We start from the raw sequence: 14,603 nt of genomic DNA, 5'->3' as shown, positions 1-14,603 counted from the left end.
TCTGATACTGTGACAGGGTCCACAATGAGAAGATGATCACTTCCCTGAGGCTCTGAAGTATATATTAAATGACAGTGCATCCAGTATATTCTCAAGAATAGTATGCCATGACAGCCTGCTCCATTTTAAAGCGAGGGTAACTACAAAATTAAGTCAAGAAATTGTATTTGCAAGTTGCCCTGAGATCACACTTGAAATGTTCACCTGATGAAGGCACTGGATCTTTATTACTCCAAGACTCTACTGGAGAAGGTTCTGTTCTGTTAAATGATCTCGGCTCAATAGCAGACTCGGGTTTTGTACTAGAAATCTCTTTCTTATCTTCTTGTACAACTGATTTTGACTCTTGCTGCAGCTGTAAACCAAACATTAATAAAAAAATGAATGTGGGTATATGCTTAATACATTATTGCAAATAAAGGTTTCAAGTCTGAAAGCTTAACTTCATGAAATTATTTTCATATGTGACATCATACAATGATATTCAACTAGTAAAGTCAGCTGCATGCAAGGGACTCAGCTGGAAAAAATAAAATGCGTGGAAGAACCCCACAGTTCAGATAGAGTAACTTCAAATTCACACATGAGGAAATTTAGTTTGTCACAAGTATATACTTAAGTCTGAACTCTGCTTTTACCTGAGACCCTCAAAGTACTTCACAAGGAAGTCACTGTTCACTTACAGATTAGGAACCTACAGTCTTACACAAGACTGAAATAGCATTTAGTTTTTACAGAACAGTCACTATGCTTAATTAACAGTAGATGGAAAGATAAATCATGGTAACAGTCTGGTAATGAAAAATACATACATTGTTTGGTGAACAGGCTTCACTCGGGGAAAAAAAAACCCCTGCCTTTACCACATCAATTCTTGTTTTGCTATCACTTTAATTACAGTTATCTCAATCTCATTTTCAAAATTCAGAATTCCATTTGCACTCCTTAGCGGAAATAAAAGGTGAGGACTGCATAGAAATGATAACCATAAATTCAGAGTAAAATACTTCTAAATGTTAATATGACTGAGAAGCTTTCATTTTCTTTAAAAAGAGAAAAAAAAAATCATTGTGCAAAGCTGAAATTGTACTCAGGGAAGTACTACTTTTGCCAGGGGTTTTTAAATTTCCACTGGAGAAAAACCCTTTCAGGTTGCACAAACAACGGGCTTAATTCTGGGATGCACTAACCCAAATTCCATATGTAATTTACAGGAGGTCAATACTCCCCTCCACTTAGTGCTGGCAAGGCCTCAGCAGGTTTACTGTCTGATTTTGACCACTTCACTTAAAAAACCCAAAAACAAACAACACAAACCACATACAAAAAAACCTAAAAAAAGAAAAAGGAGAGAGAGAAACTAGAGAAAGCTCAGAGGAGAATAAGAATTATGTAAGAGTTAGAAAGCCTGCTCTATGAGAAAAGGTTATACCAGGGAGAAGATAATGTCAAAAACCATGATAAATTTCCCATATGCAATAGGTCAATATAAAGAGGTTACTGACCATTTATTCACTATGGCTGCAATGAGGACAGGAGGACAAGGGAAAAAAAAAAAGTAAAATCAGACATGGACAGTTTCTATCACAGGGTAATTAAAACAGACTACCTGGAAGGGCTGTGGAATTTCCCTCACTGATATCTTTAAGAATAAGCTCGTCATACCTACTGTAATTCTGTGTGTCTATCTTAAATTCAGTGGTCTGCTTAGGACCAAAGCTTGAATCAGAATCGATTATTTTTGTCAACATCAAAACCGAGCTATAAGAGAAACTCAGTCTTCTCTTGTGCATCTTGCATGTTTTGTGGGACTACACAGGGGATCTCAACATCTATTGGTCTGAAAGGTATAGCAAATATGACATCAATTAAACACTGAAGTTACAAAGGTATCAGAAGGGTTTTTGTGCATCACAATGCAATTAGTAATCTTAAACAGTATCAGCACAATAGGACTTGACCTTCTAATTTACTTTTTTCTCCCTTTGAATTTATGAGTTACATCATTACTTCAGAAAGCCTACCTTGGTGACATCTTCTTTTTTTGCCCATAGTGATCGCACGGCTTCATAGGTTTGATGGCTTGCAGAAAATAACTTTTTCCCTGTTACCTATTTTTTTAGAAAAACATAATTGAACAACAGCTTTAAAAATACTAAGATACAGAGACCATTCAAATGAAATGCATCTTATTCGCATGAGATCATGCTTGACCCCATACTACGACATTTTAATCATCTACTTTTCAAGATCTAGTGCATGTTGCTCTTATATCAAGCAAATCCTAAATAATGTTTAAATTGGTATTAGGAATCCACAGGTAGCATTCACATGCTACATCCACCTACTTAAAATGAAATCAAAACCTGACTAGCAAACGGTGTTTTGGCAACGGTAGCACAACAGGCTGGAGTAGCAGTATTGAAGGATCCAAACTTGTCTCACTATGTTGGAAATGATCTAAGACAGTAACACAGAAGGAAAAAGCCCCAAAAGATGACCTGGCCCATGTTACTGAGCAGTGCTTTGCTTTACAAATGGCCACATCCTTCAGTCTATTTTCAAAAAGTAATTTTATAATACTGCACTAAGTATGGAGTACCTTTACAAATGCTCTGTAGAAACAGAGTAGTTCACTGCTGCAACTACAAAAAAATATGCAAAAGGTGATACATAACGTGAGTAGATAGGAAAAAAGGATTTAGCTTCCTGAGATAGGTCATAATGTACAGCGTAGCATTCCTATTCATTTCTCCATCTTCCAACCCTGACATTTAAATCTTACGACAATAAGCCAAGAAATCCCATTGCCTCTTGAGAAACTGTAATCCTCACAGATTTGCATATAAGAAAAAAACAACATATGGGTTTAGCAATATAAGATTGCCCAATGATTTTAACCACACTATAGGTCTTTGCGGTATCTTCCCAAGTACTCTGGAAGAATAAAAATACCAAACAAAACCACTTCACTAAAATTCATAACCATAACAACTGTTTCAGCATGATGAAAAGTTAGAGATTCAATAGTAGTTTTTTCAATCACATTTCAGGATAATGTTTCAAAAAATTTTCTGTCAAAACTTAAATCTGATCATTTAACTAAAAGATTGATAAGTCCTATAACCAAACACAACTAAATTAAATTTTCCTGTCTCATCAATTTAACACAGAAGTGCAGTTTTAAAACTATAAATACAAAGTTCGTCAAGGAACTACGAAGAATTCTTATGAAGTACTATGTGCTTTTCTAAATAGGGAAACACTGGAAAACTAGAGAGGAGGAAAAGATACATAGACTTTATATCCTGCTTTTCAATTCACTTTTTGTGTAGAAAAGTACTGTGTGCAAACAATTCTTGCATACAAAGTATTAAGTATAGTTCTGCTTTTCTACACAAACAGCTAAGACATACTCTAATTAGGTAGACAACTGCAAGATGACAGTAACTGGAAAACAAGTATTTCTAACAAGAGATGCAATTGTACAATATCTCAAATTGTATATCTATCAAGTTCAGCAAGGCTTTATTTTTAATGTACTTTTATTTCAGCAAGATGAAATAATCTTGCGTTTATTTGAGAAGTGAGGATTAAAAGTTTGAGAAGCTGCATTTTTAAATTCAGTTTATTAATTTTTTATAGTTATGCAATTAACAGCTGTGAAGCATTATATGTTTTAATGAAGATGCAGGTGAATTCTGACTCCTAGTCCTATGACACTTAATTCAAGCAAAATGGGAATGCTATGACTAAATTCACTGTTAATTCAACATTAAAATAAAAGTAAACTTACCTTAGCAAATACCACTGACTGAGCTGGGTAACAAACAGAAATTCCTAAAGTAGTAAGTCCCAATGGATAAGCAATTTTCTTAAATCTAGAATCTGTACAAAGCCAAATATTTCAAATAATTAGACACTAATGAAATGTAAAGCTAAGTAGCTGTACCAATTAAATGCAATTGTTTAACCCCTAATCATTGCTTACATCAAACTTAACTCCATAACAGCTGGAGGAGAGAATACAGAGTGTGATTACAGTTTAGTAGAGTCATGTTTGCAGGAGATACTGATATTCCAAATACTGGTTTCTTCAATGAGAAATAATCCCAAATTAGATCTTCCGATATTGTGAAAAATGAGACAAACATCTGTGTCATTTAGGAGCTCCTGCGGTTCTTCACTAGCTCCACGCGCACTCTCTTGAGGACATCAAGTGCAGCATTTGGAGCAGCCAGGAGCCTGGAAACTGGGGCCTCTGTTCAAAGGGGAGAACGGCTGGGCCAGGCTCCGGTTCCTGTTTGTTGACAAGGAGCCCTGATGACAGATTCTCAAGTCCAAGGGTTTTTTTTTGTTTTGTTTTGGGGTTTTTTTTGTTTACTTTTTTTTTAAATGCATCCACCAAAAAGTAACAGGCATACAAGAAAAATGCTTTCACTAATCTGCCAATATTTTGATTGATACGTTTTCTTTGTGAAATATTCAGACATACACTCAAGTATTACAGATTAACATTTTCTGAACAGTATTTTCTGGCAGGTTAAGTATTATTCCTCTAATATTTACCCTGAGAGACACCTGTATCTAATAAGTTACCCTTTTGGCTTCAAAGCTACCGAAACCACACCTTCCAATGTGTATTCTCTTGTACCTGTTAGCCAAACACCAACATTCTTTTGCTTCTTCCCTCTAAATTCCCTTAGTTTTCACTACATTCAGAAACCTTGCCTGTTAATTTGTCTCCGATTTCCTCCCATACACACATTGTTTCTGAAAACCAATAATGAACAAACTTAAAAACCAAGTGTCCTACTTTGAATTTCTGTTAATTCCACCATTAAAAATGACTATATAATCCTGTTCTGGTAGGTCTTGGCCAGCTTCTAAAAGAAGTATTTAATAATGTCCCTTCCATTTATCAAGATGGATTTTTTTTAATACTAGTTTCATAGTTTTTCGCATATGTTTCAGAAAAGTCTTGTGACCATTAAAATTACTACACGCTACATATTCAACACACTGATAATGAAAATAAGCAAAAAACCCTACCTTTTCTTGCCAGCACTATGCCAGCTAAGCCTGATACTGTAATTACACCAACTTTGGGAAGAAATTCTGGTGGTGGATTCTTCAGGTAAACGTAAGCATCTTAGAATTAAAAAAAAAAAATAAAAAAAGAAGCATAGCAATTCAGTATTAATCCTTTTATTTTATTTCCCACTGAAGAAATAAAGATGGAAGTAGAATTATGAATACCCAAAACTGAAAACAGTCCAAGACTGGATTTTTTGTTCATGAATGAAGGTGCTTTATTTGCCAGGTGCACACTCTGCAGTCTGTGTTAGAATGAGAACAACTGTTCTCAAAACACAGTGGCAAAGATGATAATATTTCTCCTTAGGTACTTTTTAATGTTTTGTAAAATGTTAGTCCTTAATAAAGGAAAAGGAAAACATAGTGTTAAGTTTTGATTTTACTGTGAGTTAATATAGCTTAAATGACAAATCACATATTTTGGAATCTCCTATGATACTATTTTTAAGGAAAATAACTTTTATTTAAAGTTTCTGATACTGAACTTGAATGCAAATAATGCTTGTCACTTGTGCTAGAATTAAAAAGTTGTTTTTATAATTAAGACAGGTTGTGGAATTTCCATCCCTGCAGATATTCAAGACCTGACTGGGCAGAGATCTAAGCAACCTGCTTTGGCCCTGCTTTAAGAAGGTGACTGGACTAGACGATCTACAGAGGTACCTCTGCAGAGAGATCTATGGATCTATAGATTCTAACTTCAATGATTCTGTGATACTATGATTTTAAGAACAAAGATAAAAATCAAAAGAATGAGAAATACTGTTTAATTGGTCATTTGTCTCATTTGAGAACAGAAATGAAACTCCGTAGTGAATTAACAGCGGCCCCAGTTTTTCCCACACACACTTGCAGAAAGTATTCCAGTGCACTCCCCTTCCACCCATGTCCCTCCTCCCCCCGTAAGTAGAATTTGCTGTTTCAACCATCTAAGTTGCAAGGAGAAACAACAGAAAATGCTTAATTCAGAAATATGTGACTTGCCTACCTTTTCCAAATTGAATTGAATCCATTATTCCATTTTTAACAAAGACAAAAGCATCCTAAAAAAAAACAACAACAAAACAAAATAAATGTAATATCTTTGCAAAAGTAGATGTTTTCAGTAAAAAACTATTTGGTTGATACATATGGCTCAGCACAATGAGACAAAGAAATACCATGTAACTTTAAAAAAAGCCAAACCAGATCAGTGAACTTCTACAGAGGCTGTGCTGAGATATATCCCCTTTTTGGCTAACATATTTCTATTTTTAAAACTTCCATTCAGATTTAATTAAAAAAAAAAATCTCTCTAATATAGTAAGATCACTTTTGAAATGGACATCTCGGGAACAAAACTGTAGAGTAGCAAAACATCTGGATGCCAACTGTATAACATAAGAAAATTCAATTATATTAATACAATCTCCTCTTCCCTAGAGAGACTTACCCAGTAAAACTGACTTTGTCTTTTAGTTGGCAAAAATGGTGCTAAGTTTTGCTAAAGATAAGCAGTACTGATGTGGTCTAACATGTGTGCTCAACTAATTTGCATTACTCCCTTCAAAATGGTCAATTTATTTAATTACAAGTTTTTCTTTATCAGAAAAAAATCTTCTATTTGCCTATTATTAGTATCATTGTCCTCAGATTGCTAAAAAAATTGAGTAAATATCCATTCTTTAGAAGATTAATGAAAAAGAATGTCACCTTGAGTTATTTCACTAAAATAATTTGTTTGCAGTAAGATAGAATTTGTACCGCCAGAGGTCACTGCTAGTCCATCTCGGAAACACTCACGTGGTGATTAAGAGCATAGATTTATAACCGAATTATTTCAGTTATGCAGTCACTGACAAAATTTTCACAGACCAACGGAATCAAAATTAACAGAAAATACAGGAAGATATTTAGATTTCTTTGTTTTTTTTCAAATAATAGGGTCTACTTTTTAAGAGAAAAATACAAGCATAAAACTTCATACTGAAACCAGCCAGGGTAAAGTTGTCATTTACCAGCAGTTAAGGGAATAGTAATAGGCATCACATTTTCTTCTATGCCTAGGATATTCAATAAAAGAATTGTGAGGTATTTCTGATGACTAGTTAGTATTAGCCTGCTTTAACAGTTACACTGAATGCACTCAGTTTGTCTTTCCTGAAGTACCTAAATCAGGTCTTTTAACCCGCCCTTTGGAAGCGGCTTGCTTGCTCTCTGTGGACTGTTCCCTGAACTTCAGACTCCTAAATGTTATCAAGTTCTGCTAGCAAGAATTTACCTACGTAACTCCTGCTGTAAAACTTAACCAAGAGATATTTCTGAACCTGACGTTGTAGGTTGGCCTAGATCCAGTTTAGCATTGACTGAAGGGGACCTATTTATCGCACTGCCTTTTGATTTGGAAAATGAGGAGAATGCATAGGTTTCCTGTAATAAGCACAGCAGAGAAACATGAGAGAAGAGATCATTTTTGCAGCCTAAATTATAGGTGTACACTAATACAAGGAACTGCAAAAAAATCCTTTAGGGTGAAGCACGCTGGTTTTTTAATGTTTCAGTGCTGTCAGGAACTGTAGAAAACTTTGGATGCAGGTATTTCTTACCTTGCACCATCCGATATAGCGGCCGGTTGTCTGCCTCACTGAAGAAAATTGCTTCTGCAAGTGACCAGGCTGCTCTTCAATGTATTTTGATTTCAGAGGTGGTGGACAGTAAATTGGAAGCTGGAACGAAAAGCATAACTGTACTGCAGGGAAATAGTTTTGTATACCGATTAGTATTTACACTGAAGAGTGTTTGTCGAGACTGCAAATCCTTAGCGTTCCCATTACAGCAAACAAAACCTCTATATCCAATTATGTTTTTTACATTTACAAACTTGCTTTACACAAGTGTGACAACAGGTTAATTCTTTAGAAATTAAAACTGAAAGTATTGTCCAGGTTCTAAGAAGCAGAACTACTAGGTATGATAAAAATATCTGTTATTCAGAAAAAGCATGAACAAGAATAGTTGGAAGATGCATGCATGTATTACTAGAAACTGTACAATAGAAAAAGACTGTTATCAGTAAGTGTTACACTCTTACCTTTTCTGGTTTCAGTCTGGAAATAATGTAATAATGAAAATGAGATAAAACTTTACTAACTTACTACTGTAACACTTAATGTTTTGTGCTATAGTGATCAGTTATTTAGGAGGTAATTTTTATTAGCACATATTACTTAGCTATATATTTTAATTACTGGGTAATATAATTCAATGGAAAGAGATGGTGTTCTGCAGATGCTTCTAGTATTATTTTAAAGACTGACAAATGGTAAGATTCTCACCTGATCGGGCTTCATCATCTGACCCTTGGATTCCTTTTCTGTTGCTGCATGTACAGTAATACATGCAAATGGCAGACCAGAAGAAACAGCCGCCAGCTTTGCCACCTGGGACAGAGATATGGAAAAAGGGAGTCTAAATGCAGAAATGCAAGATTCACTCCAGTAAAGTTGGGATTTTGCTATTGTGTTGTGCTTGATCAAATATGGGACTAAACAAGTCACTTTTAAAATCTTTTTAAAACAATGCACCTTTTGGAAACCTCTTCTGTCTTATACAAAGATTTTCTCAAATTACAATGGTAAAGAAAAACCTAAAGATCACTGACAACAACAGTTATGTCTAAAACATCAGGAAGAATTTTGTGTTCAAAGCCATGTTGATGCTTTCATCATGCCTGAAGGCAAATTAAGTCATAATGTACTCAACATATAGGTACTCCAAGTCAATGAATGACTCTCTTGTTTCAGCAAAAAGCACCTCAATTTTATTTACAGGAATTCTCCATAACATCAGACAAAATGTCACCTCCTTTCCAATTCTGAGAACGGTTCAACTATTGTCTGTTTGGAATAACTGTGTGTTGACAATAAATGAAAATATATACCAATTACTGGAATTAAGAATCACCTGCTTAACCTTTCAAATCACAGATGTTAAAATGTAAATTACAGAAATATGGGTTTGGTCATGAGAGTTTGATGTCTACTTAGAACATTAATTTGGAAAAAAGCACCACATATTACACAAAGCTTAAACTCTAATACAGCTTCAGGTGAATATTTTTTAAACAATTGCCTTAAGATTCCAATCAGAGCTGCCATTAAGCATGCTGGCATACCATATATTAAAAAACTTGCCACAACATATTGAAGCGTTTGCAACTTTAGTAGATTATGGTTTCTTCTATATCAGTAAAGACTTTTCTGTTCTTCACCTAAAGCATTTTTGAAACTTTAAAAATGTGAAAACAAGTATGAAAAATGTTCCCATCACACAGATGATGGTGGTAGAGTGCCAGAAAAACAGAAAAGCAGGGAAAAAACAACTTGATTTGGGAAATACCTTAAATCCCTAGTGTAAAACTCTATTATATCCTTATTGTTACCTCAGCTTTCAATTGGAAATACCCTGTCAAAGGAGTAGGATTTAGTCCATAGCATTTAGTTATAATAATGAAAACACAATGAACAAGAAGAAACGCAAAAGCACTACGCTGAATTAGCTCAGGTTCATCAATTGCATGCAGAATAAACTACTCAAGACAGCAAAACACCATCACTTCTAAAGTAAACTGTAAGATCTTCATAGCAAAACTTCCAGATCCTACAATCACAGGAAAACACAAAGGCGCAGGAGAACAAAGGAGGACACTGCAATGATAAGAGGATTCTTATGAAAGAAGGGGCAAGCAGACAACGCCAGAGCTGCAAGCTGTAGGATAAAGCTAAAAATTACTCTTCAGTTGCATTTTTTCACATGGGGGGCTGAGGGGAGGAAGGGTTACTTAAGGTTTCTCTATACTAACAGTCTTTATTAATACACAGTATTCCCGCTCTTAACATAGAGCCAACGTGCCCCTCCCCTCTCCTCGGAGCATAAAACCTTCTTGTCAGCATAATTATCGCACCACCCTAAAAGTCTGCTAGCGGCTACTATTTTTTTCCATGCTTTCCTTCAATATAGAAATGGTAGGAAAACGTGTAGGACTGAGCTCATTTTGCTTCAAGAAGCAGAACCCCACCGCTTTTTCTGTTCAGGCCAGGCTGACATTATGCAATTTTTGTAACACAGTTATGTCAGCTGGGAGTGTCAAAAAACCCCACAACTCCAGCACAGCTAGGCTAGCAAATCTTAGCTGGCAAAGCCAACACTGTAGACACAATCACATTGACCGGCGTCTTAATTTACACTAGTGACACCCCCACAATATTCTCCCTTTGCAGATGGACATGAAGCATAACAGGCCTGGGGGCACTGATGCAGAACCGCCAGGTATGGGCATTAGACAACAGTTGAACTCGTGATAGCTGCTGTCCATTTCCTCACTGGAGAGGGAGGCTTTACACGCACCAGACACGCATAGCTGGGGGAGCAGACACTTTGCAAAGTTAAGGCAACAACACATCTGGATTTAGAGTGGGGCAGAGGGGGAGAGACCAAAAATCATGTTACTAAAGAAGTGTGTTTTTCCCATGTCAACCTAGCTATGCTGGCAAGTGTGGACATGGTCAGAAGGAAGATGGAGGTGATACCACTTCCGGACATCTAGAGAGAAAAGTTCTACAGATAGGAAAATACAGCCATGCTGATATCATGTATGTGGACCAGCACCGTGAAAAAATGTCACGTTGACAAAAGGTTTAACATATAATGTTAATTAACGTTAAACATCAATGATCTAACACATTAGTACAACTTAAGATTACGATTGCTATACTGAGGAGTACTTGCCGTTTCTCCTTTCGGTGCCTAACACGACCGCCTCAGCAGAACAAGTCACCGGGAGGCTCTGCTGTCTCAGCTGTGTCCCAGCACTGGAGAGCGGCTCTCCCAGCACTGAGCAGCCCCAGGATATAGCACATCAGCAAGAGAGGATGGCAATAATCAAACTACGAACCAATTAACAAAATTACTGTCTTTGTGATAATGTTGCTTAGAGCAGAATGCCACAGTCTGAGCTACAGAATTTTATCTATAAAGGGACACCCATCCTCAAAGAAAAGCCTGGTTTTTAAAGCATTATTAAAGGAATCTGTTTAAAAATGTATCGTAATTCAGATAGCCCAGTTCAGTACACGATGCCACCAAGACAACATACCAGTATTTAGTAGATACTAGAAGGAAAATAAAATTTAGAAGTTAGAAACCATGAAAAAGTTATATTGTTCACTTAATAAATATGATTAATTTGTTTTAGAAATTCACAACAGAGTTTACTGTGCTAAATGTAAGAGAGAAATCTATACCATGAATGATGAAAGTAGTCCAATTCCTGAATGACAGTAACTGCCTTACTTTTGGATGCCTGAAGACAAATGCATAAACATTTAAAACTCCAAATGAACAGCTGTACTATCTAACACTTATGTTGGCACAATTATTCCAAGACAGTTTCACTCTTTTCTATTGAAATCACAAAGGATCGAGGTGAAAGAAAAGCAACGTCACCTTGACTACACTAAAGAGGCTTCACTACATTGAGTTGTCTGTCCTCTTCCTTTATCTAATGACTAGGTATATTACAAATACCTCGAGAAGCTAAGTTGCTGCTTATTATTAAAATCACTTCAAAGGATATTATGTATGAAACAAGGAAAATCACCTATTGTTTAGCTAAAAAAATTAAAAGATATTTTACCTATGATATTGTAAAAGAAGTAATTGAGAATTAAGAAATGGCAGGATATCAAAGACTAGGAAAGAAGTACAGAGAAAAACATCTGCAACAAATTTGAGCCATAAAAAAACGCTGGAATTACATGGTTAACCAGTAGAATGACTCCAGAACATCAGTCCATAACTGATTCAAACAAAACCCCCCAACTGATCTTTAATGAATTCAGGAACTATTTTACTTTTTTTTTTTTTTTTTAATTGAAAGAGTTTAATTCCACATCTGCTCTGCATTTTACAACTAGTTCTGCTCTTATCTGAATTAATGCTCTGACCTAAGCGCGATGAAACTACCAAAAGACAATCACCCATTCCCCAGTGGCAACAGATCTAAATACCAGCAGTTACAAAAGCCATAAGCCCAGATGACACCTTCTGGAGGTGAATCCAATATGAGTATAGATCCAAACATCACTGGAATTACAGATACTAGAAATTACCAGCCTTAATGCCCTGGATGGGAGAGAAGGTCAATGGTAAGAGTCAGAAGATTTCCAGCAATACCACTGCCATGCTACTGACACTGCCATCATGCTACAACACTTAGGTTGTTTCTTCCCACAGACATAAAAAGCAAAAAAGCACATTGATTATTTCAAAGCACTAAACAGTGTGCATGAACAGATATAGCATTTTTGATTAAAAGATTGAATAGCAATTATTAGCTGAAGAAATTTATTATCTGCTCTCTAGCATAAAATTGTTACAGCTATGCCCTTTAATAGTAGAACTAGAGTACAACTAATCAAAACATAATAATAAAACTGTCAAATGTACCTGGATAATTTTGGTTTTACGTCTTTGCATTTCAAACAATTTATTTCATACTGTTAGAATGTTATCAAAGATCAAAAGTAATACAGATGCTACAAAAAAGTTTAAAAGCTACATCACTGTAAAGAATTCACTATCTTTAACTAAAAACATGCAGAATACAAAATAAAGCATAACAAAACCATATATTTAATTTATGCTAATCTCTAAGACGTTAATTATTGTTTCTCACTGAAACTCCACAAAATTCTGTATACTTGCTTCAAGAACTGGAGCACAAAACTTGCCCTGAATTTAGGAACAAGCCTCAGAACAAAAATAAGTAATCAAAGGAGCAGGCTATATGCAAAAATCTGGTGTGTGTATATGTAGATATAAATATATATGCCTTCTCTGTCCGAAAACCAGAATCTACTAGCTAGATTAAAATAAGATCAAAATTTTAGCAGCTACTGCATGTCATATTTTCAGTGGAGAGCTGTTACTCACAGAATAAGACACATGGGTTTATGGTTTTCCCCTACTACTTAGATGTCTTGAGGTAGCCCAGAAAACTGTATCCAGTCCTTTTGATTTACTTTTCCCCAAAGTTACATGAGACATGACAACTGTGAGAAGTTTCTAGGCCAAATCCAGTATTTTAATTTAGATATGTACTTACAAATCTCTAGTGAAAACTCTAAAACAAACTGCACAAGAGTGGAACAGAGCAGCCTCCCATTTCACCTCAACTTACTGATACTCCACAGATTAAGAAGGCACCGAATCATTCAAATGTATGTACTAAATATGCTACTTCAAGATCAGCTAGGCATACAGCAAAGCCAAACACAGTTTCTTTTTCTGGTACTTGCCTCATAACAAACTAAGGTAAAATGCTTCATTTTCATTCCTTTGGCTATCCTCATTTGCATTGCCTTTTTCTTTGCAGATATCTATACACATTTTAAATGCTTTGTAAAAGTAAACACGAAGATCATGTGAGAGCAACCTAACCATCAACTTGACTATGAAAACTGGAAAACCTGTCCAAATATTTGAGAAAAAGCCTAGTTCCTTACAGGCTGTTCCTTACCTGTTTAAAGACACTATATCATCTCTACAATTAAAGATATTTTAGATACTTGTGACCCAGTTAGTTTGTAACAGCATGACTTTAACATCCTTGTTTCAGTGACGTATAACACTACTACACTTCACAACGCTACTACCAAACTACTATCTTGATATTTCATCTCTCAAGTACAGAGTGGAAGGTGTTTCAGAAGCTTTAAGTAGATGGAGAAACAGAAGAGAAATACTTCTTTTATTCCCTGCTATAGAATTTAACCACCCTCTGGAAGCAGCTCTATCTCAAGTTCTGCAATGGAGAAAACAATTCGGAGACCTCTCGCTTTCCTACTCCTCCTCCACCTGAACGCTCGGTTACAGGCTGAAGGGATGTCCCCATTCCAAGAAACTTAAGATCTTCTAACTCGCCCCCGCTGGAGTAGAGAAGTTGTACAGCCAACAGGGGCTCAACAGCGGGGAAGGGGCCGTGCAGGGTGACCAGCGAGGGCTGCGGTATCCCCACCCCGGACCCGGCACGGTGGGCCTACCCGCTTCCCGCCTGGCAGCCCCCCAGCGCTCCTCCCCAGCTCAGCGATGCCCCGACCGGAGCAGACGCCGGGCCTGGGCGCACGCACTGGCCCGGCCAGTTCCGCGTGTGACCCGCCGGCTAAGGCTCTCTGGGCCGCGCAGCGCCCGGGCCGGCTCTGACAGGAGGCGGGCAGCCAGGCCGCGCGGGGAGCGCTGTTCTGGGAGCTCCCGAGGGGCGGAGGAGCCACAAGAGGCCCCACGGGACATCCTCCGGCTCCCCTCGAGACCGTGGGTATCTCTGAGCCAGCGGGGGAGCCCAGGCCGAGGGAGTCGCCGCAGCACCGCCCTTCCTCACAGAAGGCGGCACTCACCTTGGCCGCCATGTTAGCGACAGCCCCCGCGGCCGCCTACGGCGAGCAGGAAGGGCCGAGCGCTCGGCGGGGGCG

At 37.1% G+C, this 14,603-nt stretch overlaps 1 protein-coding gene across 4 annotated transcripts in view; it reads right to left on the bottom strand.

The window, feature by feature from the left end:
* Positions 1–14,603, bottom strand: part of APOOL (apolipoprotein O like) — a 19,935-nt gene extending 5,332 nt beyond the window's left edge. For 3 of the 4 annotated variants that reach the window (XR_008578964.1, XM_054839372.1, XM_054839374.1), the window contains exons 1-8: positions 14,529–14,603; positions 8,412–8,516; positions 7,683–7,802; positions 6,086–6,140; positions 5,053–5,151; positions 3,797–3,888; positions 2,025–2,111; positions 205–355 (exon numbers count right to left, since the gene is read on the bottom strand). Coding sequence is in view for 3 of the 4 variants with exons in the window: in XM_054839372.1 (XP_054695347.1) it covers positions 205–355; positions 2,025–2,111; positions 3,797–3,888; positions 5,053–5,151; positions 6,086–6,140; positions 7,683–7,802; positions 8,412–8,516; positions 14,529–14,540 (721 nt within the window). In the remaining variant the exon portion in view is untranslated. The remainder of the gene's footprint in view (positions 1–204; positions 356–2,024; positions 2,112–3,796; positions 3,889–5,052; positions 5,152–6,085; positions 6,141–7,682; positions 7,803–8,411; positions 8,517–14,528) is intronic. The other variant, XM_054839375.1, reaches the window with a different exon arrangement.

This window comes from Grus americana, chromosome 12 (assembly GCF_028858705.1).
Source record: "Grus americana isolate bGruAme1 chromosome 12, bGruAme1.mat, whole genome shotgun sequence".
Taxonomy (NCBI): Eukaryota; Metazoa; Chordata; class Aves; order Gruiformes; family Gruidae; genus Grus; species Grus americana.
Note: the sequence above shows the minus strand (reverse complement) of the source record. Positions and strands in the feature narration are given on the sequence as shown.